General features: G+C 40.4%; 1 protein-coding gene and 1 long non-coding RNA gene across 2 annotated transcripts in view; both read left to right on the forward strand.

Annotated features, from left to right (window-relative positions):
* LOC137993678 (protein-associating with the carboxyl-terminal domain of ezrin-like) overlaps positions 1–20,839 on the forward strand; it is a 27,600-nt gene extending 6,761 nt beyond the window's left edge. The window contains exons 3-16 of the mRNA XM_068839648.1: positions 397–513; positions 1,605–1,661; positions 2,965–3,064; positions 3,194–3,255; positions 3,602–3,645; positions 5,182–5,259; positions 7,136–7,275; positions 8,142–8,205; positions 8,957–9,092; positions 11,557–11,697; positions 12,250–12,277; positions 12,416–12,795; positions 17,963–18,397; positions 20,191–20,839. Of these exons, the coding sequence (XP_068695749.1) occupies positions 397–513; positions 1,605–1,661; positions 2,965–3,064; positions 3,194–3,255; positions 3,602–3,645; positions 5,182–5,259; positions 7,136–7,275; positions 8,142–8,205; positions 8,957–9,092; positions 11,557–11,697; positions 12,250–12,277; positions 12,416–12,795; positions 17,963–18,397; positions 20,191–20,232 (1,824 nt within the window). The 3' untranslated portion in view covers positions 20,233–20,839. The remainder of the gene's footprint in view (positions 1–396; positions 514–1,604; positions 1,662–2,964; positions 3,065–3,193; positions 3,256–3,601; positions 3,646–5,181; positions 5,260–7,135; positions 7,276–8,141; positions 8,206–8,956; positions 9,093–11,556; positions 11,698–12,249; positions 12,278–12,415; positions 12,796–17,962; positions 18,398–20,190) is intronic.
* On the forward strand, positions 14,012–14,562 carry LOC137993679 (uncharacterized). Its single transcript, XR_011121910.1, has 2 exons — positions 14,012–14,151; positions 14,382–14,562. It is a non-coding gene; the product is annotated as an uncharacterized lncRNA (long non-coding RNA).
* Positions 20,840–27,241: the final 6,402 nt, after the last annotated feature.

A 27,241-nucleotide genomic window follows, 5' to 3' on the forward strand; every position in this document is an offset into this window, starting at 1 on the left:
AGATATCCATGTGTTTCTTGATACTGTTGTACTATTACTGACAGGGGACCCCCATGGGTTTGTGGATCCCTGATTGTTTTTCATGGACCACCCCGAAGGCCTAGGAGCCATATTTTTGTCATTGTGTTTATTGGACTACCAGTATGTTCTTCACTGACAATTGTTAGATTTAATAAAGATATCCTATAGAACAGTTCTAATCGATGCTGTATAAATTCACTTAAATAGGTGAACATTGCTATTACAGACTATTTTCATCCACACGGTCAGCCATTGTCATGTATATCGTTTTGTGGATGTTGCAGATGAGTTTTGGATCCAGCTCTGCAAGGAAAAATATCTCTTCATCTTAAGTAAACACTTAATATAATACTGTTTTTGTTTCGTTTATATCAGGGTGGCATGTCACACAACAACCTCTGTCTGTCATCAGTTTATGTCAGTGATAATGACTGGGGATGGAGACTGGGTGGAATGGAATTTGTTTGCAAATTCTCAGACTTAACCAATGAGGTGAGATTGTGCAAGTTACCCTAAGAAGTGATTTATGTTTGGTTCTGACTATATAATTATAATGTAATCAGTTGTTACCCACTGACTCTCAGGGGTCCCCATTGACGAGTAAGACCATGTGGTGTTAGACAGAGTAAAATACTAAGGGTGCGTTCGATTGACCGTATTCCGAAGTAGGAATACATGGAATATAAGTTAGAAATCCTTCGTTTTTACAGAGATTCGCATTAAAATTGTCAAACATCTGCTAAAATGCTATTTTAAACATATGTGTGTTATCCTTGCTGCTTTTAAACGCGCCAAACATACCATTTTAATCATCACTCCATGTATTCTTATTCCGGAATAGGGTCAATCGAACATGCCCCAAGTATGGCCGGTTCAGTCCGGACGGGAGCGAGTGATTGACTTCCAGGGGTTCCCCATTGACGAGTAAAATCGTCAGGCATTTGACAGAGTAAAATACTAAGGGCGCATTCGATTGACCCTATTCCGGAATAAGAATACGTGGATTGATGATTAAAACGCTATGTTTGGCACGTTTCAAAGCAGGAAGGACAATAATATGTTTAAAATAGCATTTTAGCAGGTGTTTGGCAATTTTATTGTGAATCTCCGTAAAAATGAAGGATTTCTAACATATATTCCATGTATTCCCATTCCGGAATACGGTCAATCGAACGCACCCTACGTATGGCCAGTTCAGGCCGGATGGGAGTCAAAGGGATAGTAAGCACTTTGATCTTGGTGTGTCATTGATTTTGATTTGTTTCATTGTTGAAATGACATGTCTTTGGGGTGTACAGAGCTCTGTATTTGTGAAATTTACCCTGAGCTGGTTCCAGACTTTTAAAACCCTGTTTCTGTGATGGTTATAAATTGTTCATCATCATTATAATTACTCAAATACTTTTATATGAGATGGTACTTAAGGAAAGTTAAAGAAAGTAATTTTAAAAAAGCTTGAATGACAATACATGTATGTTGACTTAGGCACTCACTCAAGAGTTTGACATACAGAGTACAATGTGCCCTTCAGATATTATTGTCAGGGTTTGCATTTCAAATTTTTTTCTGTTTTTAAATTGCAGTTTCTTTCAGGAACAAAGTCACTGAGAGATTCCAAGTCTATTTCCCCAGAGGAAAAGGTACAATTATGTAGGTTGATGTATAATATTTCTGTAGATACTATTAAGTATAGTGTCGTGATGTGCTTATTGACTTCTGGGGGTTCTCCATTGACAAGTAAAATCGTCTGGTGTTCCTATTTACATTGTACTGGTCTGTCATTACTAACTTTAAAAGAAAATGACATCAAAGGCTAATTAAAACTAGTTTAAGAATGCAAGGCGTGTGTATGCCACAGAATTAATATTGTGGCATGGGTTTTGGGCTTTCAGACTTTTTATCTTTGTAACCTTGATAATGGCGCAAGATGCACTGAAACGTCAGTTTCTGTCACTTATATTTCTTGTTTCATTATTATTATTATTATTATTATTATTATTATTATTATTATTATTATAATTATTATTGTTATTCATTTGATGACTTATTGAAGCATTGTTAAAAAGGCTGCTTTATACAGCCAATGTTTGCATCACAGGGTAAATTCCAAGTGAGCACATGTACACACTACATGTAGTTTCATCTTACTAGCCCAAGCCTATGAGGAGCTAGCACCAAATAGTTTAAGTTTGAATTAAACACAAATGAGAAGGCACTTTCATGAATTGGCTGACATGTTTTCCAATGAAAAATTAATTTTTGAACGAACTGATCAAAGCTCAAATTGTGGACCTTTGAGAGCTCACTAGCATTTTTGTGCTAGCACAAGATCTCCTCAAGGCATTTCTTACGCCATTGTATTCCTCGTTAGTTATAAACCTTCTGCATTGATCTTCTTGGCTGAGCGAAAACTGAAAGTGTGAAGGGAGTTGCTGAGTCAAAATGAGAATGACCATACCCAGTCGTCGCCATAATTATTGACTACGGCTACATGAAGCTAAAGGATGAGTTTGGGCCCAAACACTTAATATATATGTCAGAAGTTTGCATCATGCAGACAAAAAAGCAACCAACAATACCACACTTATGTTCAATTGATGCTTGCCCGTCGGTTAACGCACAATATGAAAGCACTAGCTCGAAAGATTGTTCCACTTAAGCCCCAGGATATCAGGCTGCCTTTTTGTCGCACCCTGCATCAGGGTTACCATTTTCTTAAATTTCTCTCACTAAACTCTAGTCTGATGTATACAGTGTATAACTCAACTACTTGCAGTATATTAACAAAGAAAGTTACATGTACACATATTTTTTTCAGATTTTGTTTCAATAAATATTAAAGCTTTAAGGCGAAAAATTTATAATTAATTTTGGTGATGATAGCATCAATTGAGTGCTATCATTCTTTTTATATTTTAAATTTTATTTTATTTTTCCACTCAGGAGGGGCAAGTTACCCAGAATCAAAGCACCGGTCATTCCTTAGACGCATATGCCTTTGGGGTGTTTGTGAGTGATATCTTGGACACCCGAGCTGATTTAGGTAAAATAATATTTTTCAGTTGATTTCAACTGTAGCAGTATTTTCAACTTTCTTCATAATTATTTTGGCTTTTTGTTCAAATCCCAGGTAAATGTCAGGCAGTTTAAAACAGTAATTTCTTTCTAATAGGAGATGCTGGGGAAACATTTGGTGAAAAGATGCAAAGTTTGTTTCTGCATGAAAATCCTCAGGTATTTGGTGCGTCTTATAACCGAGTATTTTCACGTAATTTTCAGTTTGAGAACTTAGCTTGATTAAACTGCTAAGTTTGGGGTGCGTCTTATAACCAAGTGCGCCTTATAACCGAATAACTACGGTAATTAAAGTAATGTTTCCTTCACATTTGGTCATAAATTATGTAATAATAATTATTATTGTAAGTTGCACCAGCAGGTGTTTGATTTGAATTTTATCACTATAGACGACAGTAACGTTGTCTGTTTAACTATTATAATTAAATCTGTCCAGTAGCTGGCTGATTAAAATAGTAATTATAATGCTATTTTATTGTTATTATTTGATTGTATCTTTTGGCAGATGAGGCCACAGCTTTCAAGTCTTCTTGATGACGATTTCTTCAGGTAAATTTTTGGGAGTTGAGAATTTTTTATACCCGGTCCGGTACTTTAACCATCAAATTCAGTACTTCCGAGTAATATAATAGTAATAATTATCTTTGTCGGCAACATGTTCTTATCAGTCAAATGATGCAATAATTTTATTGCAGTACGTAATAATTTATTATGGTTGACAAGTGGATTACTAAAACTTGTTATGAGATTTCTCTGAGGTAATTGTGTATCGTATGGTGGTCTGCAATTTATTCCATGCATTCCTAACCAGATTCTTTCCAACTGCCAACCAAATGGTTCATTTGGTTGAGCTTCAGACCACTGCATTGGAGGAAACTCCAGTCACACCAAAGCGTATTTTAAATAACTGAGGACATCGTGTTACCTTAAGTTAGTAATGACATCTGCAAATGGCTAACTTAGACTCTTAGTCTTCTCGGAGAAGGACAATAAACCATAGGCCCTGTCACCCTGCCAGCAGAGCCTTTCTTAACTTGACGAGAAAAGGACTATTCTGCAGAAATCGTGTGAAGTCTTTATTGGGGATGCACAAGCTGTTGCTTGAAGACAGTTTCAAACCCATGCCAAGTCTGGATCACACTCCTGTAGACACCATATTGATTTTTGTACTGAAGGTTCGATTTTGACTTTCGCCCCATCAAAAATGTGATGCGCAGGCTGCCTAAACCAGTTAGACCGGAGTGATTAGCCCAGAAACTTTGGGCTGTGGTGACTTGAAAGACTGCGAGTTTTAGAGAGGCTCTGCTCACAGGGTTAGGCCCTGTCTTACAACACCTCAATGTATATAACCCTGTGGGGCATAAAGGAACCTACACGCTATTCAAAAAGAGCAGGGCATGGAGTTCCCTGTGTTGTGGTCTTTCCTCTGTGGTATATCGAGGCTGGGACGGTAAACGCTCAGAGATACTACATGTAGCCACACCAAAGTACTAGAAAATTCGAGGGTAAATAATCTGTATCTTATGATGGTGATGATGATGATGATGGGGATGATGATGATGACCATGACACAGCAAAAATGGATGCTGATGACTTACAACCAGGACCACAACTAGTCGACCACAATTACTTTGTTTAAGTCTGAGGCTAATGTAATAAATTATAGCCTATCAGGAGAGTTCTACTAATTGGGGAACCCAGATCACATTGAATCAAGTATTGTTATTGATTAATTAAGGTCCCCTTCCTTGTAAGAGTGACACTTTAAGATGTTACTCTGTCTAATGCCAGACAATCATTATTTTACTTGTCAATGCAGGCCAGTTCAGGGGTAAAAGGGATATGTAACAACATCTTTGTCCTCTTAATAATTATGTCCCCTTCAACCCTTTTTCTCCCGAGAGTGTCAACACTCATAGCTTTTACTCTGTCTTAATACACCGTCGATTTTACTCCTCAATGGGAGCTGGTTGTCAGGGGTGAAATTGTAATAATTATAATTGTAAAAAAGGTTTTTGTTGCTGTTTTCTTCAGCCACCAGCTGCAATGTTGCATAACTTCTGGTTTTTTCCAATTTACTTACAGGGGCAGCTTTTTGGAGATAATGACATTCCTAAACCAGATTACTATTAAATCTGGTGAAGAGAAAGAAAAGTTTTTCAGGTACCTATTAACTTGTCACACCAAAGAGTATTTTTTTTTAACAGGTCAGGATATGCGACTGTATAAAAAACTGCTGATAGGGCCTTATTAAAGTGCAAATGATGTGAAGATTCTCACAGGTCTTACAGTAGGTGACATGTTATCTTTACAAGAAAAGGACTGAGAAGGAGTTGGATAACACCCTCTGAGATCTTGAAATGTTATTCTTTACATCGCATGATTTTAAATGATAAGAATAATAATAATAATTTTTAATAGTAATGATGATTTTTATTTGGTAATAAAATCAAAAATATTTACAAATGCATTAAAATTTATCCCATAATAATTTTTTTCCTTTACACTCTCTTTTAAGAAATGATAAAAATTACTAATATAAAAAAACTAATAACTGATAATCTTATAAGAAATATTATATTATGAAAACAATATATATTAACAAAAAATATCTAAAAATGACATTCTTTAAAACAAACTCTACTCTTTAAATCCTGCTTGTTCTTTTTCAATCTCTAGGTCACATTGCTCAATGTTCAAAGGGACACGCCTAGTGGTGCGTGAACCTCTTAGGCAAAGTAAGGCGGACCTTAGTAGAACAAAGGACACTTTTGAACATATCCATGAAATTGTTGTGCTGTACTCCTCTCCTTTCTTAATAGATATGAGTTTCGCTAATCTAGTGTGGAAACATTTGCATTCGTCTGAGGGGTTGCTCAACTTTCAAAACCCTGTTAGCGTACAACCTCTTCTTCTCATATTCATGTTTGCGATAAATCTGCTGAATGGTGAGATCTTTGTAAGACTCTGCCTTTGGGTGACAAACCCTCACGTTGAAAAAGGCAGAGCCTTGCTTATCCAAAAAGCCACGAGCATGAATATCCAATCAGGCATCTGGTGCTTGATTTGTACCCCTCATCGACACTTCTCCCGTTATCTCCTGGAGAACGGGTTCCACTTGTACATTGTGGCAAACAATGTTTAGCATGTCTGCCTCAAGATCACGCAGCTTTTTATGCGTCTGGATGATGAATCCTCCTTGTTTACACACCATGGCATGATCCACTGTAAATGTATCTCCACAAATGCAAGTGGAGGGCATGTCCACTATGTGCCAATCATAGCGGAGATGAATGGCATCCCTGAACTCTCTCTTGTTTAAAGTAAAGATCATATCCATTAATTAAAGGGATAACTGTTAGCCAGCTAGACGCTCCTTTTTCTGTAGCAAGGCCAACAACTCTCTTGGTGTTATCAGGGAGTGCACTCTTTACTTCCTCTAGCCTTTCTCAAAGATGTTTATCATTCTCCCTTCGGTTGCACTGCTGCAGTTTCCGTATTTCGTCATCATCCAGGAGCTCGTGTGCCTGCAGCTGAGCCTCTATCTGCTTTACCAGAGGCTCTTTTACCCTGATTGATGCTTCATACTCCTTAGTCGCATTTTGGCATGGGTTTGCGAGACCCAGTCCCCCTAGCCTCACCGGGAGTGCTAGCAATTTGCGCTCAGCGGGTTTGCAAGTGCCCTGTCATGGCGGGTATGAGGGCATCACCTATTAAGCACTCTAGTGGCTCCAGCAGTTCTTCGATGTCGGGCAGTGTTCTGAGATAATAATTATGTCCAGCGGTGCATCAACCCAAAAGTGAAAGCTGCATATTATTATTATTATTATTATTATTATTATTATTATTATGTGTATTAAAAGTAGTAATTTGCAAGCATAGTTCAGTATACTTTTGCCTTATTTTAAGAATTTTTTGAGTGGCTCATAATTTTAAAGTGACTAAAAGTCATTATTTGGAGCTTGCATGCCATTAATTTTAGAGACTTGCCAGAGTTTAATAAGTTTCTTTGAGTTTGCTCTTTTGACATTGTTTTCAGCTCTGTTGCATTCAAGTTGACTACAATTCCACCCAAGGTTGTTGCCAAGCGCATGCTGCCAAGATTATTGTCAAGATTTGTCTTGGCTGATCCCATTGCAGAGAAGAATTTCTTGCCACACATGTTAACGCCTTATAAAGGTATGATAATATGTGAGATATCTGTATTATTTTGATCACTGATCTGGCTTGTGAAATAAATGCATGATAGTATCCTATATCTAGATTGATACAAATTAAGGCGCCTGCAAATGAGTAAACAATGTTGCGGAAACATTGTTGTGGAAGCAAATGTTTCCCCATTTCCGGCCCCAGCAAACATTTTGTTGCGGAAGCAAAAATGTTTCTGAATTTGTTCAGAAACATTTTGCTTTCTCAGCAAAATGTTTTCTTGTTTGCACGCTGAGGAAATATTTCAGGAAACAATGTTTCCCCAACAATGTTTCCTTGTTTGGACATTAAAGTGGGAATAAGATACGGAGTGCTACAGATGTAATTACAAATTTTCATCATTTAGATATGCCTTGTACTACAAAAATCATAATGCTGAATGTGTGCATTGAATATTCAAGTAGTTTATCAAGAAGGACAAACTAAAGAAACTATTAAAGTATTGGTTGTACATATGATACAACATTTTCGGAATTATTTGAGACGTTTGTCTCAGTTTTCTTCAATTAGATGCCTCCTACTACAAAAATAATGGTTGGATATGGGCACTGGAATATGTACCTTGATTTTAAGTAGTTTTAGCCTTACCATGAAGGCAAAGGACTTGAATTTGCTGTAAGTTTGAAAATGGGACACAATACTGCCAAAGGGGAATTCTTCTGTTGTAAAACTATTTAAGAAAATAATGTAAAATCAAGAATCAAACTTGCCATTTCAACTAGTACGTGTACAGTAGTTTCATTTTGAACTGCAACATTAAATAAATTGATTTTGTTTGTGTGTTTGGACTGTCAGTTCACATTAAAGCTACATGTGTATAATAATTTGTTTTTCAGAGGATTGTAAGACAGATTATCAATTAGGTGGGCTGACACCCATTCTTCCAGATGATTTATTCAGGTAAATGATAGTAATTTATTGGCTTTACATGGTCTAGTATGCCAAATATCGCGACATTAGCATTATGTTTTGTTCTGCCTGTCCTTTTTCTGCTTAAGATACATGGTAAATTGTTCATTTGCACATTCTTCTTGTGGATCAAAATTTCATAAATGTATATAAATTGAAAACTGTAGGAATTTTATTAACGGCTGAAGATCCTAACATTCAAAATGGTTTGAATGAAGGAATGATCTTCATGTACTTTACTGGATCATCCAGTTTGCGGCTGACTGACTGGTTTGAAAACCGCTGACCGGAAGTCATCTTCAGAGACAAGAAGTTTCCACTTCACGCGACGAACATGGCTCAGGTTGTGCAAACTTTAGTCACAAGCAACTGTTGTACTAAGGATTACACTCACCCGGAAGATCAAATTCCATTGAGATAGTTCACTTAAAGATCTTGACATCAGTTGACGAGTAGGTCTTCATTTCTGTACAGAGGACGAAGTGTCAGTGGCATTCCCAATATTCAGATTTGCATTCACGGTTTTACTCGCAATATTTTTTCTAATGCTCCTTATGCTATTTTAGTTTATTCTCTTCTTGACTATTAAAAATCTTTCTTTTCCTTTTCTCCACAAACCATGAGTGTAACAGGTTCTTTCAAAACCCTCCAAAAGTTTGCGGTTAGCGCATGTCCCCATGATGTCTCCTATTTTAAATTTCAAAAATTGATTATTAGTTATCTGGGTATCTTAATCTTTCAGAGAACATTGCATTCCCATCATAGCGACCCTCTGGTCCGTACGGGATGGTCATGTCCGACTGATTCTTCTTAAATACTTCAGCCTTTATGGAACTTCCTTTAAGAAAGACGTGCTAGAAAATTTCATCCTGCCTCAGGTAAGTCCATGTATTGTTTACTTAGTGGTAAAAAATGCGCGTTAAGAAGCTTTTTAAGCAATGATTGCACTTCGATTAAGGCCCCATTTAGTCTGGTTAGAAAGAAAAAAAATTAGGAAATTTAAGTGTCTAGTCTTCTATCCAGTGGATATAGACTCTAAGCACTAGCAAAACCAATCGAGTTATCCTGTGGATTTTGTTTTTAATGCCGCTGGGTTTCCTCACAAACCCTCCTCACAAGGTTGCCGAAGCAACAAAGTGGGGGAGCCGGTTTAGTCACCGACAACTCGACCTCCTTTCAGTCGCCTCCCTTCAGTCGCCTCTTACGACAGGAGCTACCGTGGGTGTATTCTAAAACCCCCCACCCACAGGGCATGGTCATACCCATGCGAGTCACCGACCTATCCACGCACACACACCACTGCCTTGTGGATTACTCCTTTTGGGGAAAGGCTATGGGAGATGAACCCTGACAGAAAACAATGCGACCCTTTCTAACCCAATCGTTTTGCACTTGCGGCCCATTGGTTAAGTTAGGAGGGGTGGAGAGGGTGTGGATACTTGTCGCGATTGGATCACCACCTTAATCAAATCGTAGCGATGGAGTGTTTGGAGGTTTCTTTTTCCACCCCAAACTCGGACGTCTCCGAAGACGGAGTGTCATCCATAATTAATTATCCTGTGGATAGCGCTCAAGGCTGCTGCCTAAGAAAATTTTAAAGGGGCCCTCAGAGCTAAACGCTGAGAACTTAGGAGCCCAACATATGAAGTGAAAGGTGTTGCTCTGAAAAATTAAGGCGCCCAGAGCTATTCTTTGGGAGCCCCAGGCTACCGGGCTCCTGTTAGGCAACAGCCTTGGCGCTATCCACCCTTCGAACAACTGGGGCCTGATGCCGTATAACTACGACCTCAGAGCCAGTAAATTTGTCATGAAGTGACCCAAGCATAAAACTAACTCGTTGAGAAGATCTTTTCCTATAGCGGGCCAAAAACCATGGAATTCATAAACCATTTCGAGGGGGAACCAGCGCGATAATCAGATTTAAATTAGTATTAAATGGTTTCAAAATTTCGGTATAATATTGTAATAATCATTTTTTAATCAGCTACGGTAGTTTAGATAGGGACTCGTCTTATTTGAGTATAAATAAAGTTGAGTAATTGGTTAATTGGTCTGCGACCCATCACCTTGCCGCTCTTCTTGCTGGCGAATGGAGATCGCCGTTCTTCTCAGTCGGCTTAACTCGGCAGTGTTCGACACTTACTTTCTTAGTAATTTGCCCTTTGGGCAACCAGTTTTGTTTTTTGGTTGCCAATGGTTTTTTCGGTTGCCCGCCTTCTAAATACCTGTGGCCCATTAAAACTCAAAGGGGGCTTGTAAAAATGTCAGTTTTGAGTAAAATGTGTGTAAAATGGGTTTGACAGACCAACGCGACTCCTGCTGTTTCCATGGTGTTCTGGCAGCCTTCACAGTTTTGATTTGATAAGCATACATTTAAGCGATTTTTTTCTATAAGACATCAAGGAAGATTTCTTTACTATATCTCTCTGAGATTGACTGGTTTTGAATTAAATGCCGCTTATTCAATATTATGGTCTTTAAGCCTTTCAAAGCTGGTTGAAATTGCCTGACAAAAGGTAAAATTTTCTTGTGCGCTTGTTCGATGTCAAAGTATCGTAGCGTATTTGGCCGTGCGGAAACTGGGTTCCATTGTAACAATTTTTTTTTCGCGCGGACTTGAAGATGGCGGCTACGAACAGGTTTCTTATTCCAATCTGTTTTGAGGTTTGTACCAATATATTTTTAACAGAAAATAAATGACAGCAAAACGATGTAACATTTTTTTATCGTGTTTGCGTCGACTACCTCATATTACTAGTCACATTCTTCCTTGCAAATTAAATCGTTCCGCAAAAGATTAGTCGACCAAAAATTCTTATTGCCCGATCGGGCAAGTTTTAGAGTTTTTTTACTTGCCCACGGATGTATTTCGCTTGCCCCGGGCAATCGGGCAAGCGTTAGTGTCGAACACTGCGGTCACTCGCGTATTTCACGCAGGTTTTTTTTAGCATCTCTGCATATCGTACAATGGCGATGGCAATTCGTTCCATGATTAGATGCAACTGCCTTGGACGCCCTGCATCTGTTAGCTACTGATTTTGTGCGTTCCTCTCTTGAACGTCTTTCATAAGTGTGCCTCAGCTGTGGTTTATGCCACACAATTTGTTAGTCTTATGCAAAAGTGGTCAGCTTAAATTTTACCGTCTAAATATCCCATTGGGTTACTGTAGCCTTTCCAGCAAGGGAAGAAAAGAAAGGACTTTCCAACGGGTGCTAATTTTACATATTATTGAAAGAGTTCAATTGATTTATCTTTTGAGATATTCTCTTACCTGTTACCCGAGCTCCTCAATCTGAACTTTCACCAACATTGATATGCCTGTGTGTTTTTGCTGTGCTTAGATGTTGATTGGTCTACGTGAAACAGATGATAGCATTGTATCTGCCACATTCTCCGCCCTGGCCGTCATGGTGCCGATATTGGGAGCCAATGTTGTTGTGGGTGGAGAGAGACGGAAATACTTTATCGAGGGGAGACCAAAGGTACAGTCATTGTCAGCGTTTTCTTTAAAATGCAGTATCAATGAGCCTGCAGCACTGTGGTTAACATACCCGCGCCACAAACTGGGACAAAAATCCTTAGGGGCTCAGTTAGATATGATTTGTATGAAAACTGGTAGTGCGGCCTGAGTAGCTATGGGACGAATCAAGGATTTTTTTTCCTTTAAGGGCACTGGAAAAGGTCTATAAGTGCCTTGTACAGTGTTACGGTGAATATTGCTTCCCTTACTTTTGCAAACCTTTTCAAGGTACTCAAAGACGAAGGGCTGACGTTGAAAACGTCAGCTTTTAAATTTCTTCGCCGTGGACAATTTACCTTATCAACTCTGTTGATAATCCGATTTCTGTGTTTCACTTCCCCACGATTGTGATGTAGCACCGCCGTTTCTTTAGAAACTACAGAATAAGCTGCCAGTGAAGTCTTCAATTTCGTCCTGTGTTAAATATCTCACAGACACTCGGCTCCATCAGTTATTGATGGATTTTAGTGTAATACACCGTTTCTTTGAGCCTAATAACTTTTTATCTTTACAGTTTAAGACGTTGACAAAGTTACAACCAGGTAGGTGAGCAAATTATGGACGACTGAAAAACATTTCAGCCGCTGTCGTTTCCTTGCCTCCTTTTTTTGGTCGTTTTTTCAAAGATCTTAAAACACTCGTTTAAGACCATTTTCCGTGGTTTGTTTATTTGCTTGCAGTTTCCACGGTGTCTTTAACGGACAGAAAGGTCAGCAATATTGGCCCTTCAAACTTGACTGGTGTGATCGATATTGAGAACAGACTGAGCCCTTTGTCCGAGTCCAAAGAGCTTCCTCGTGATTCAGAAGACAAGGCTACGAAACAAGACAGAGAAAAACGACGACAGGAGATGCAGAAACGAAAGGAGGAAAGGAAAAGAGAAATGGAGAGGCGCCGGTTAGAAAGAGTGAAAGAAAAACCCAAAAGAGAAAAATTGTCATCGCCAAAAATAACTGTAGCCGAAACTCCAGTTGTTTCGGCTGGAGATTCGGATCATGCGGTCTTTGAACCATGGGAAGACGTCGACGAAACCCGGGACTCTCCTCTGTCAGACGTAACGGTGAGTGGGGGAACTCATCCCTAGTTATGTCTTGTGCCTATTTTGGGTGCAAATTACCAGGGTTTAGGGTTAGGGTTAGGGTTATAGAATCCTCTGGTCTGTAATCTTCAATTTGACTACACTGTGGAAACAGAATTTAAACTCTAGCAATCGTGGAGGTCGCCTTTGGATTCATTAGAAATGCCGACACGAGCGGTTTATACAAATATGAATTGAAAGATGCGCATTTGTATAGACCTTATTCATAAATGGAGGTCAATTTATTCTTCTTTTGTAGAGGTGTAAATTAGCCTACCAAGCCTCGATACCATACAGTGAATTGAAAATAATTCTTGCTCTAAAATGAGGCTTGGTAGGAGAATTTGCACGTGGACAAAAGAATTATGAATGTGACCGCCATTTATGAATAAGGTCTAATAATAATATGTGATCTGCTAATCGCCCTTTCTCGCAGTCGGAGACTGAATTACTAAGGGCGCAGCTCAACGAGGTCGGGCCGAAGGAGCTGTGCTGCCGGCTAGGCGCTCGGTCCCTGAACACGACCCATGTATGACCTCGGAGTACAGCACCACAGCCTGATGGAATAGGCCGGGAGTCGATTTTGAGGAGGGAGGAAAACCGGAGTACCCGGAGAAAAACCCTCGGAGTCAGATTGAGATCGACTGTAGACTGCAAAACAGTCGTTTTCTTCTATTTTCGGAAGGCGCGAAGCACCGTAAGCGTGATCCTCGCGTGTGAAGCGCGCGAGCCTCACACGCCCGTAGGGCGTTTGAGGCGAGAAACCGACTGTCGGCTTTTGATACAACGAATTTGTTCTAAGCAGGGGTTCGAATAATGTCACTAAGGTGTCAGAAATTGTTTGACAGCTCCGACCACATCTTAAATTTGATACAGTGTATGCCTTTTTTTCGCGGGAAATTAGTTGTGTTGTCATGTTCAGACGTTTTCTCTTCGCTATTCAGAAGGCGCGAAGTTTCGTACGTTCGATTCAGTGGAGTTTTGGAAAGGACAGGCGTTTGTTTTTTTCTGTAGACAATGTAGGATGTGTCCTTTTTAAAGAGAAATCTGTTCAATGAGTCAAACAACACCGAAAAATCCCGCCTCGCGTAGAGGAAGAAAACCAAAAGAAGCGACAGCGCCTGACAATTGCAGATTGTGCAGTTGTTGTTTTAAAACGCAGTTTGGAAATTCAGTTAAGCCTGGATGGATAACAACCGAAAACATCTTTACCGCGCCACAGAGAAATGGAAAGACTTTGCCAATGTTGGCTGAGATATTCCGAGTCGAGCTGTCTCTTCACCTTGAGAAAAGAACTCGCTTTCAAGTTCAAGAGTCTGCTCGCCGTGTGGGACGAAGGTGAGGAATTGTGCCGCCATGCTTTCACAAATTAAAGATAAATTAAATAAGCCAAATCCAGTTTTAACCATGACTGCTGACGACGACGCCACAAATGGAGAGCAGGAGGTTTTGCGATTGAAGCGAATGAGCAAATCCCTGCTTTGTTCACAGAACAAAAAGTCTTCGCGTGTACCAACACAGCAAGCGTGAACTTAAGTAATTGTCGGTTTCGTTTCCTAAATCTTTAGGATACTATGAAGAACAGATCAAGTAGAGAACGTGACAGACACCGGAAATTCCGAAGTGATCATCTAGGCATGAATTTAAATTTATAATATTTCGATAACGTGGGATTTTTGACAGTGATTGAGAACACTAGACTGTATCAAGCGAGATTGTGTTAAATAAACCTAAAAATATTAAAACTTGTGACTTGTGGAGAACACTGCTTATTGAGAGGCGAGCATTCTTCACACCAAGTCCACGTCGTCCATTTTCCCGTGAGGTTACTGTTTTACTGTGAAACTGATACGGCATCTATATCTTTTTGATGAGGTGTGATTGACATTTGATGACAGGCTGCGTCAGAATTAAACCAATGGGAATTTCCCGTTGCTGGAAGAACGGGTAATTTTGAACAAATTTAATATATGCATAGCGGACAGTCGTATTTTTTCGCGTCTCTCCCCATTCTCCCCCGCCGTTTCTACACTCGCTCCAGACCTTTCGTTTGAATATTATTTTACCGTGTCGCTTGCGTTCGCAAAAAATACGACTGTTTTGCAGTCTAGATCGACTGAAACTCAGCCCACATACGACCCGAGGCCAGAGTTGAACCTGGGTCACAGAGGTGGGAGGCACGGTTGATGACCACTAAACCACCCTGACTCGCTTTTAACCAGGCGTCTGCCTCGTGACGGCAGAATATCAATTTATGCTAATCAGGATTATCACAAATTACATATTGCAACCAGGCCCGAGTTTCTCGAAGCCTGGTTGGTGCTAACCAGCGTTAAATACCATGGAATCCTGTAGACATGCTACTCTGGGTAGAATAAATTTGATTGTAGCTTAGATAGTTACGATTCAAACACTCGGGTCTTTGAATCTTCGTCAAAGGAGACGCCATGTAGCAATAGACCACTTTCATAAATGGCGACTAACTTTACATTCTTTTGTATTTATGTTAATTAGACCTACTGCCCTCGTTTTAAAACAAATGTTCTTTTGAAATTTGCTCGTCGTAGCGAGGTTAGTAGGGCTTATTAGCATTAAAACAAAAGAATAATAGGCCATTTCCGAGTTAATGTCTTCCTCCTCTTCAAAGCGAGTCTAAGTGCGAAGTTTTTGTGATGGTAATTAGTTCTACTTTACATATGAATGAAACTTAATTTTCATAACAAAACCTTTGCACTTAGACTCGCCTTGAAGAGGAGGTAGACATGAACTCGGAAATGGCCTATTTATTTGGCTCCCATTATGAAAGAGGTCTATACATTGCAGAAAAAAATTACTCTGCACGTATGTTTTGGACTTTTGTACATAAAACTCTTCCGCCCTCTGCAAATCCGCAACCAGAAATGCAAATCTCACGTGCTATGAAACTGAACGTGAACAGACAGCGGCAACCTTTGATTTTCCGTGTTATAGGTGGTTTTCACGTTCCGTCATTGCCGCCATGTTGGTGAACGAAAACAAAAGATCTCTCATTTCCTCCTTTTGTTCGTCCACCAGCAATTGTACATTGCAGCATTATTATCTGCCTCTCTATAGATTGGTTACAACTCATCTGTTATTAATACCGTTCCTCCAAATTAAGTTGGGTGGTCCTAAAGGTGAAATCAACTGGAATAGTTAGGAAAGAAAACGTAACTAATGTAAATTTGCAGTTTTTGAATTTTCCGATTGGACCTTTTTGTTGTCGTCGCCGGCATGGATTTTGAGGTTCCCATTTTAACGCTGGCTGACTGTCTAAAAGTTCTGGGGATGCGGTAAACACTAAAGTAACAGTGACTTGCTGAGATCTATGATCTAAAGGACTTTTAGGGAGTTGTACACAATGGGACTTTTTCAACAATGAAATGTATTTCGAACGCGTTTGCACGAGATCGAAGAGATTTAGTTTTGCATATTTGCGAGTTATTTGTTTTTAAAGTTTAGTGGACGAAATTAAATCGCTTAAATTAAAACACACATTTCTGCGCCTAGCCTTGAGTGCATGAACTCGCTTTTCGTTATGATTGGCTCATTTCATTGGGTGACTCTGTTGTGACTGGCTGAAGTAAAAACCATGCAATAAAGGAGATGTTAGAAGTTAACCGCGGTGAATGAAATGAAGATTTTTTTTTCGGTGGCTACTTGGAGACACACGGAAAAAAACATACGAGCTTCCGGAAACTAATTCCGGGTGCTCTACCACGGAATGTTTCGAGATCGTGGGAGCTACGGTTGGCAATTGTCAGCTAATCTCTAGAGGCACAGAGACATGGTAATTTTCAAAGAGTTACTTTATCTCTGGCATTGGGGTTAAAATAACTCCTCAAAGTGGAGCTATTTTAATCCCTCAAAAAGTTGTTCTCCCCATTAGGGGAGTTAAATGAAGGCTAAAATAGGAATTAAACTTTAGGGGTTATTTTAACTCTAAATAAGAACTAAATTTAACTCCTCTGAGGTAACGTTTAACTATTCTGTGGAGTTACTATCCCAGTTAAACACTGCGAGGGGAGTTAAATAAACTCCTCTTTTGGGGTCATTTTGAGGAGTTGGTATAACCCCCATTGGCGAGTAATCTTGGAGTGAATGTAACTCTCCAAGAAGAGTTAAAGCACCTCTATGTTGGGAATTACTTTCGTGGAGTTAGCTTAACTCTGCAAAGGGGGTCGATGTACCTCCTTGTTTTTGAGTCTTTTTGGGAACCCAATAGTATCGTATCATAACTTTACAGAAAATTTAAATGGGATGGCTATTATAAGAAGTGGCATCATCGTATAAATGTTTCGCTGTCGTCATCATCACTTGGGCTTAATTTCACTTTCACTCGAAAATTCAAATGCTGTTTTGTTGTTCTGTGTTTCCTCGATCTCTTTCGGCCATCAATACGTCTTTGTGCTCTTATCCTGACATGGTTTCTAAATGACAGGTACTCTTTGTACGTACTTGTACTATTGCTGGTGGACCGCGAACAAAAGGAGCTAATGAGAGATCTTTTAGTTTCGTCCACCGACATGGCGGCGATGTCATGACGTCAGGGGCACCCAATGTCAATTTCGGAAAATATCTGTTCGGAAGACGATTTGAGATCTAGAATTTTCGGAACATTTGTTGTAAAATTTCTTGCTTGCCTTCCTGTCCTAGGATTTTTGAACATCTAAAAGATGCCCATTTTTAACGGATTTCACCCTTAAAAGGTCACCTAGAATTTTCGGGAGCCTTTTTTCTGGCTGAAATTTTCGAAAAGTTAGGTTTTGATCCCTATAATTTTCGGATCACTAGACTTCCATCTAAGAAATCCGAACAGATGAAAAATTTTTAGGGGATAAAAATATGCCTATATCTACCGTTTAAATACTAAAATACGTTTAACAATGCTATGTCTAAGTGTTTTTAAAGTATATTCTCGTTGGGTGCCCCTGATGACCTGAAGACCATCCATACTGCTAGGATTCTAATTATCAAAATGAGGTGATTTGGTTATTGTCGAGAAGGAGCTGTTGGATGTTAACTCCGGTGAATGAAATCTGCTTCGACTCTTTCAATGGAGCACTCAATGGAGACTTTGACTTTACGACCCACTGTGCTGCTCATGGCTTTTTTGCTCTGTTATTTTCAGAGTGGGCGGTCAAGTCGAGTCACCGTAGAGCGTACAAGTTCCTGCAGCGACGAACACAGTATTTCCAGTGACCAAGGCAGACATGACGTCAACAATGTAGATTTCAATTCATCTCCTGTGCGCACCGAAAAATTCAAGACAACTTTTTCGTATACTCAAGACAAAGACAGTTCTGCTCAAAAAACACATTCTCGTGCCTCTGCCATGAAACTGGGTACCAAAAAGCCTTTAAGAAAGACGCGTAAAACAAAGGACGAAGCGCCAGGAAATGAATATGACATAATGCAAGTCGCAGTACGCTCAAGGGAACCAGATTATTTTGCGGACATGGAGCCAAAAGTTAGTTTTAAAGATAAGGGTACGAAAATTACAGTCTCGCGTTCACACTCTACGGAACTAAGCTCTAAGTTGGCCATGGTGGAAGATACCTCACAGGTAGGTCTTGCTGTTCGTTTGGTGCATTTATACTTGTCGCAGTTTTCCTACTAGAATGTTTAAAGACCAACAGACTTTCTGATGGCTGTACACTGCTTGTGAGAACTAGTCATACGGGTGACTGACAAATCAACTGGTACTTCGTAGCGGATTGGTTGGTGACGAGGCTTCAACGTAGAGTCTGTTGTCGAGCGATCAAGCGTTAAACATAGATACTTCGTAGCTTTTTGCAACTTCTAGCATAGCTAGCAGCCCTGTAGTGTTCCTGATTAATCCTGGTTCATTCGTGCCACGCGAATGCAAACGCTATTGCAAGTGCCAACGCAAATGACGCCTTCATACGTACCTCGCAAACATACATAGGTGTAATAAGTGTTGTTGGAGTCAAAATGGCGTGCAAGGATTGCGCCATCTTGGTTTCAATTTCAACCGAGGTGGCCTGGGACTGATATTGGTACCTTGTGCTTGCAATTGCTTTTGCGTTGCCCCGATTCACATGCAAGCACAACCACAAATGCAAGTGTAAGAGAATCTAAAAAAATCACCTCTTGCGGTGGCTTTTTTTGTTTGCCTTTGCATTGCTATAGTTTCCACGGATTTTTTCTGGCGATTGCATTGGTGTTCGCGTCGCTTGTGTGAACCACGCTTTGGGTTGCATTGTTTTTATTTCTGTCCATTGATTGGTGAAGCCGTCTACCCTGCGAGCAGAGTCTCTTTCGATGTTCCTAGATAAGTCGGGAAGAGAAAAGAAGACTCTGCGAGCCACCTCGACATTTCGTGTTGAGCATGCGTTAAAAATTCAAACGTAGTCGGGAGTCAGTCACGCGTGACTAGTAACCGCAAACCACAAAACCAAAACAAACAGTAGGGATATTTTCGAACAACTCTAACCAAGGAATCATTTCCTTCGAAACTCAAGATCGTTCAAGTTTTTAAATTGCCATTTCAACTTTTACTGGAAAAATTAATGGGTTTCGCAATTCTGGCAAACTAGTTTCTGTAACCGACATACGGAGGAAATACTCATGGGAATTTAGACAGTTAAAAATTGTCACGCTGTTGTAGATTTAAAAAATATTGATGACGCGTGGGGATTGATCATGCGCACAAATTAAAAAAAACAGGTTTGACAAGTCGAAACTGGACTGACTCATCCATTTCTTTGGATGAGCGGCAAATCAAAGAAAGTCGAGGCGGCTCGCAGAGTCTTCTTTCCTCTTCCCGACTTATCTAGGAAGATCGAAAGAGACTCTGCTCGCAGGGTAGAAGCCATCCAGATAGACATTGGAATGGTTGCTACCTAACCCAAACAGTTACATGTAAACGCAGGGATATTAAAGCAAGGGAAAAACAGTTTTCCGTACTGCAATCTCCCCTATTCTCCATTTCAATCTTACTAGACCTCTTTTGGCATCGTACTCGTCTGGAGTGCCCATTAGTCACATTGTGTGTAGTCTAGAGGGCGTGCAAAACAGCCGAGCGAAAAACCCGAAAACTGGAGCGAGCTGGGGAGAGTCTTCGTTTTTCTTCTCCAGTCTTGCCGCGCCCCTTCTTGATTATCCAGAAAGGACTGCTAGTTCTCGTCGGCCCGTAAGAGACGGATATTGCAAGGATGTATATAAAAACAAAGGATATATATACCTCTGAAAACAATCCCAGTGAAGGAAGGTGATAGGTTGACGACAGTTTATTGTGTAGATTTCTCCGGGTTGGCGTCTCGTGTGCTCTAAAACATGGTACCTATGAGACGCCATAACTTCATGCAGAACTTTTCTTCGATTTTATTTTCTCAGGTAGAAAGTGGATGGGGCGATGAATGGGATGGTTTCGACTGACACTGGATCCAATTTGTTGGAGCTAAACCTTTTAAAGTTCTCGATCTTCAGAGTTTACGTCTTGTTTCTTCTTCTTACTCCAGTGGTTTAAAGAACAACTGGTCAACTTTTTTTTACCTTTCCCTTTTTAACCGGGACTTTCGAGAAAAGGAGCCCCTGACGGCATTGTACCACGGAACAACAGACAAAGGGCATGTGTTCACTAAATCCAGGTTTTTGCGTGCTCCGAATTCTTCGTCGTTCAGTATTTATTATGGTCGAAATTCGAGATTTATTCTGTAACATCAGTCAGAGAGCTTTTCAAAGTCGGTTAGTGACAACCCATGACATTTAATAAAATTTTATTTTTTTCTCATTGCGCGAGCGGGCGGAAATCTGCGAATCCTGCAATCTGATTGGCTCTGGGAGCGGGGGGAATTTTTTTATCTTGCCCGCCAACCCGGGCGTAATTGTGGCCCTGGTTCCGTGAGCTTGTGTAATGACTTTAAATTTCCACTTTTTGACACCGAATCCGTTTACATACAGAAGTAAATTATAAGTATTTCAAAACAGATTTTTATTAGACAAGAGGCGTGGAAATAGGATTCAAATAAAAATCTTTCCCTTTGAAACGTTCAGTTTGTAACTTGAGTCGCTTACTGCGGTGCGAGTCAACAATTAAAAAGGTGATTTCAGAGAGGAAGAGAGAGAGAGAGACAGAGGAAAAATAAATAAGTTATTTACCAGCTAAGGGCCGGTCCGTATTGCGAAAAACTGTGACCTCGGTCTTGAAAAAGCTGCCCTCGGCCTGCTGCCTGGGGAAGCATTTTCAAGATCTCGGTCACAGTTTTTCGCTATACGGACCTCCCAGCTGGCAAATAACATATATATATTTGCATGCAGAATAAGTAACTGTAATCATCTACAAAGAAATATCGCGCCAATTTTTTTTGCGGAGTTATTGCTCGTTGGAAATGAAATAATTTTACGTAGTGTACGTGTATTTTAAGGAAAACTGATATGAATAAAGAAATTTATTCTGGTAAATTTTTGGGGGTTGGAAGTCTTCCGAACCACAAGCACTTTTGTGTATTTGATATTGATGGTCGCTTCAGCGCCTGAATTCTCCTATCTTAAGAAGTTCCGGCAGGGAACTCTCTTTTTTTTTTTTTTTAGCCTGGTTTCCACGACGAATATACTTGAAAAAGAAAACAGTGAACTTCCGATTCTTTATTATTGCACAAATAATGAACCAATGGGTACATACATACATACATACATACATACATACATACATACATAACTTTATTTAGTAAAGCAGGTCAAGAGGAAAAAAAGCAACTTTACAGCTGATGTGGACCTACTGTAATAAAATTAACAATACATACATATGGTAGTGATTATACTTTAGATAAATAAGATAAATAATCGCTAAAAATAAATAAAGCATAAAATATGTATTAATAATAATAAAAATCGGCATGCTTATTATAAACTACTGAGCTGTCTTTTTCAAAAGTGATATTCATAACAGTATGTTTTAACTGCTTCAGTCCATTTTTAAAGCCTGTTTGATTAGAAAAAGATCTTACACTATCAGACAGGGAATTCCAGGCGATTGCAGTCCTGTGTACAAAGGAATTACGACCGAGCTCAGTGTTTGGTCTATTAACTAAAATATTTAAAGATTTCCTAAGATTATAGCTCTTACAGGTCCTAACAACTAATGAATTTATTTCCTCTAAACCTAAATTACAAAAAGCCTTATGAGTAATCATTAAAATACGAAATTTATAAAAATATTCAAGAGGCATCCACCCTGCTCTTGCTAAAATATCTTCATCAGTCATGCCCTTTGGCAACTTATGAATTAGTCTAGCAGCTCTAATATGTATCCATTCTAATTCTTTAAATTTGGAGCCAGAGCCCCAAACCACAACCCCATAGAGGACACTTGGGATTACAGTCTTAAAGTACAGAGTTTCTAGCATAGATTTGGGTAAAAAACTTATACGTCTCAGCATTTTGACTTTACTATTGAATGACACACAAATTGATTTAATATGCTGAGACCAAGACAGTTTATCATCGATGGTAACCCCGAGACAAGCAGTAGAGGATATGTACTGAATAAAATCCTCACCCAACTTCAGAGGTTTCAAAGGACCAATGAAGGGATTAATGCTCAAAATCATTGCCTCAGATTTACCCTCGTGAATAATCAGTCTATTCATAAGGCACCAGGTATACACCTGGTCAAGAACCTCTTGTAAAACAAGAACGATCTCATCAACAGTGTCACCTATTACAAAAATTGTTGTATCGTCCGCATACATATATAACGCCTCTCTGTTAACATGATCTGGTAAATCATTTACATAAGTTGCAAAGAGTCTGGGACCTAATAAGGACCCTTGGGGTACTCCAACTTTAACAGGTCTTAAATCCGATCTTATACCATTAACTTGAGTCCTTTGCACACGGTTGGAGAGGTAATCATTGATCCAATTCCACATACTACCCATAACTCCAATTCCTTTAAGTTTTTCAACAAGGATAGTGTGATTTACACAATCAAAAGCCTTACGGAAATCAATGAATAACACTCCAACCTTGCGACCTCCATCTAAAGCCTCTCTCCAAGCTTCAGTAAGATGTAGCAGAAGACTTTCAGTTGAATAACCTTTTCTAAAGCCCCATTGCTTATTAGTTAAAATACTATTAGATAAAATATGATCATCAAAGGACTTACATACAACCCTTTCAAGCAGTTTTCCTGGGACACTAAGCAAAGATATAGGTCTATAATTATTAGGATCCAATTTACTCCCTTTTTTAAAATAAGCAGTAACTAAGGATTCCTTCCACTGCTGGGGGAATCTACAACAATCCCTGCTCTTTTTGAAAACCTCAAACAACCCTTGTATCACAGAATCCTGAGCTAATCTAAGATTAGGTTTCTGAAATTAAGGTACATATTTCAGGGTCGTAACGAGATATATTTTTTCGTAACTGATCCCATATTGTTACCCCAAATTTTGATCCGTGAACCTCAAAACGATGAGAATTGTGATCCCTAAACCCGCAAAAATTGATCCCTGATCCCTGATTCCATGAAGAACAATGTTGATCCCGATCCCACGCGTTGTGATTGCAATTTCCAGGGCGGTGATCCATCAACTGATCCCTGATCCCGCCCCTTTTTAGGGATTCCCGGGGGGGGTTGCGACGACGTCCCGGGGGGGTTGCTTAAAATGCAAAAGAGTTACGAGCTGAAAGTCGTTTCGCCCCCAGTGTTGCCAGACGCGCCTTAAGGTTCTAGAGCCTAACCAAGGATACCACAGGATGCGGCGTTGCATGCTGATTCGTTCTAACTTGGTTTCAGGGGGGGAGGATATGGCCAAAAAACCTGTTTTTCTCACATATGCAGAGCCTCCCCTGGGCGTGCTATAGACTAACCAATGGTATCACCAGATGCGCGATCCAATTCCGCAACACCTTCTGGGGGTTAGGTTGTCTCACCTCAAAACCGGGGGGAGCTATGGCCAAAAAACCTGTTTTTCTCACATATGCAGGGCCTTCCCTGGGCGTGGTAGAGACTAACCAATGGTATCACCAGATGCGCGATCCAATTCCGCAACAACTTCTGGGGGTTAGGTTGTCTCACCTCAAAACAGGGGGGAGCTATGGCCAAAAAACATGTTTTTCTCACATATGCAGGGCCTTCCCTGGGCGTGCTAGAGAGTAACCAATGGTATCACAGGATGCGCAATAGAATTCCGCAACAACATCTGGGGGTTAGGTTGTCTCATCTCAAAACCGGGGGGAGCTATGGCCAAAAAACCCATTTTTCTCACATATGCAGGGCCTCCCCTGGGCGTGCTAGAGAGTAACCAATGGTATCACCAGATGCGCAATCCAATTCCGCAACAACTTCAGGGGGTTAGGTTGTGCCAGCTCAAAACCGGGGGGAGCTGTGGCCCAAAAACCACTTTGCCTCTCTTATGCAGAGCCTTCCCTGGGGACGATGCGGCTGGTCACATGCAGCTGGTCATCGTGCATCTATATGGCGGGTCGGGGGAATGTAAAAGACAAAGACCCACTTGGTCCCCACCCGAGTTAGGGCGGAGGAGGGGCCATTCGATGGGAGACACTCCCGTCTTTGACTTTGACTTTGTGAGGTGGTTTCCGCATCTTTGAAGCGGACTCCAGTCCCGCACGCATCTTTCATGCGGACTGGAGTCCCGCATCTTTCATGCGGAAACGGGCCACTTTTTTCCGCATTTTTCATGCGGACTGGAGTTCCGCATCTTTCATGCGGGATGCCCAAACATATGTGATTTGACACCCCTTGACCGACCCAGCCATCGGCCAAGACTCCCACTTTCAGTCAGGAGTAAGTATTGGACTTGTAGTAAAAAAAAAAAAACTTTGGCTTTTTTCGTCATCTTGCCACCAGGCAGGCATACACTCACTACGGTGTATGCATGCATGCATACATACTGGAAGATGCCTTCTTTCAGACAGGAGTCACTGCCTGACTTGGAGAAAAAATAAAAGATCGATCTTAGAACAAAGGTTGAATCTCAGATGATCGTAGCGAAAGGCTACTCTACAACGTACAATACCCCGTTCTCTTTTAAGTCGTCTGCAAAGGATCTCTGTCCTACGAGCGTACATTTGCGTATGGGTTTGGGCAATGCGGGCATGCTGACCCGCTTGCCCATCAGAGACGTAGGAGGCCACCGTCCGAAAACGGCCACCCCTAGACTGGTATCAGTTTTGACATAGGACGGTCGTTCGAACACAGCACGGATTCTGACTTAGAGGCGTTCAGTCATAAGCCCACGAAAAATGAGGGATGGTAGCTTGGCACCATGGCCACAAGCCAGTTATTGTATAACGTAATTACCTCAGAGGACGGCAACTTAGCAATTTAGTGCCTTTTTACTGTTTTTGACATAAAGTTATATTTATATAACTTTTCTGCCACATGGGACCTCTTCTATCGATTAGCGATTATGATAGTCCATGTCAAGTTACGCTATGTCACAAAGTGTTACGTCATAACAGTTAGCGTAACCATGGGTTACGGAGGCCCAAAGGCCTCCGTTTCCCATGCATTCTCTGTAAATTTTCGACCGAAAATCGACCCCCCGAGTTTCTGGACCAAACTCTGTCATAGGGTGAACCATGGTCAAAGATGACTTTTGAAGTGAAATTCCCCCCCCCCCGGAACGTAAACCTCTTCATGTAAGGCGTAAATGAAACGTTTGGAAATTAATAACGGTCAGGCGTTAACGTTTAAGTGGACGGTTGTCGATTGGCTAGAGAGTATTTGACGGGGGCCAACTTCCATCCAAGTGACGAGAGTCGGGGGGGAGATCCAGGAAAGATAGCACCACCCCCCCATTTCCATACAAACTCTCTAATTTTTGACGGTTTGCCATTTTGTCAGGAGGGGCCGTGTGATCTTCAAACTTGGTGTGTCGATAGGTCATAAGGGGGGCAGTAAGCTGTTAGGAGGAGGCAGTCATTCTTTGGAAAGGGGGGGGACTGCAAGGGTTTAAAGATCGAGAAATTCTCATACAAATCCTTATAAATTTTGATCGAAAAATTTTCAAGTCAGTTTTCGATGGAAATGGATGACTAGTTGTCAAATAGGTTAAAACGATGTTTGCATGGGTTCACCCCCCCTGACACACAAAAGCCTTCGTGTAAGACAAAAACGAAATGTTTGCAAGGTTATAAGTCAAAGACATTTTCATTTAAGTTGACAGTTAGTCGATTGTCAGTAAGTACTTGGTCGTGGTCTATGGTCATTAAAGTCACGTGACTTGAAGGTTCATTATAAGGAAGATAAGACCACCCCCCCCTCCCCACTTTCATATAAAGTCTGTAAACTTCTAGTGCGTGTCATTTAGTCAGATTTCAAGGAGGGAAGTCGAAACTTGGTCCGTCGGTTGTCTATTGTAAAGAGACTAACATATTGCAAGGAGGGCCACAACGGAAGGTCAGGGGGGGAAATATGACCAATGCAAAGTTGCATGTACAGTCATATTCAATGAGGCATATCTCTGTCAGATTAAAAGGTAACGGTGTAATATTTGACATGGTAGTACGTCTTCATGTAAGGTAACGTGTGACACTTAGTGCGCATGCGTAAGAGGTAACGTGCTCTACTGCACATCTCTTAAAGATTTTTTGAAAAATTGAGTGTTAATTTTAGACATGACTTTCAAAGAGCGATATCTCAGTCAGCTTAAGAGGTAGCGCTATGACGTAGGTCTTGATGTAAGGTAACGTTTGACACTCACTGCGCACGCGTATGTAGTTACGTGACTTACTGCGCATATGTTAAAGTTCAGTTTTACGTGGGAGGGGGGACTGAACTAGAGTATGTGTATTGCAAAGTCTGCGTTGCCTTGACAATTAGTGGGCATGGTTTTCATTGTTAAATGAATGTCAACGGTTGCATGGTGACAGAAGAAAAGAGGACAGAGAGATATGTTTGGTAAGGATTGATTGGATATTTGAGAATGATTGACACGAAGCTGACGTAAATGGTTTTGCTAACACGAGGTTCGTCCCCTTTGAGCTTTGTGCGTGTTCGTTGAACATTGTTCACAGCTTTCCAAGGTTTTTTGCTATCTGTTAAGCCAGTTTCGTTTATCGGATAGTTCGTAGTTCGAGAAATCATTAGCTTATTGTTTGCTGTTAGCTTTTTCATCTTGTTATCGTAATTTCACGTTTTGCATCTTGTCAATACGTCATTGTCCGTATCGTTAAAAAAGTTGGAGAAAATCCAGGAAAACTTGGTTTCAGAAAGTCTTGTTGCTGTCAAGAAACGAGGCTTTATTCTACAGAAAAGAAAAGAGAGAAATTTGGTAAGTATCTGTGTTACATTTAGCTGTGTCTCGAAGCACTTTCCGTTGGCGCGCAAACTTTGCGCGCAAACACAGGCCTTACGTGTATGTGCAATTTATTGCAATTTTTAACAACGAATGTTTCATGTTCCAAGTCTTAGGTT

Source organism: Montipora foliosa, chromosome 2, assembly GCF_036669935.1.
Source record: "Montipora foliosa isolate CH-2021 chromosome 2, ASM3666993v2, whole genome shotgun sequence".
In the NCBI taxonomy this organism is placed as follows: Eukaryota; Metazoa; Cnidaria; class Anthozoa; order Scleractinia; family Acroporidae; genus Montipora; species Montipora foliosa.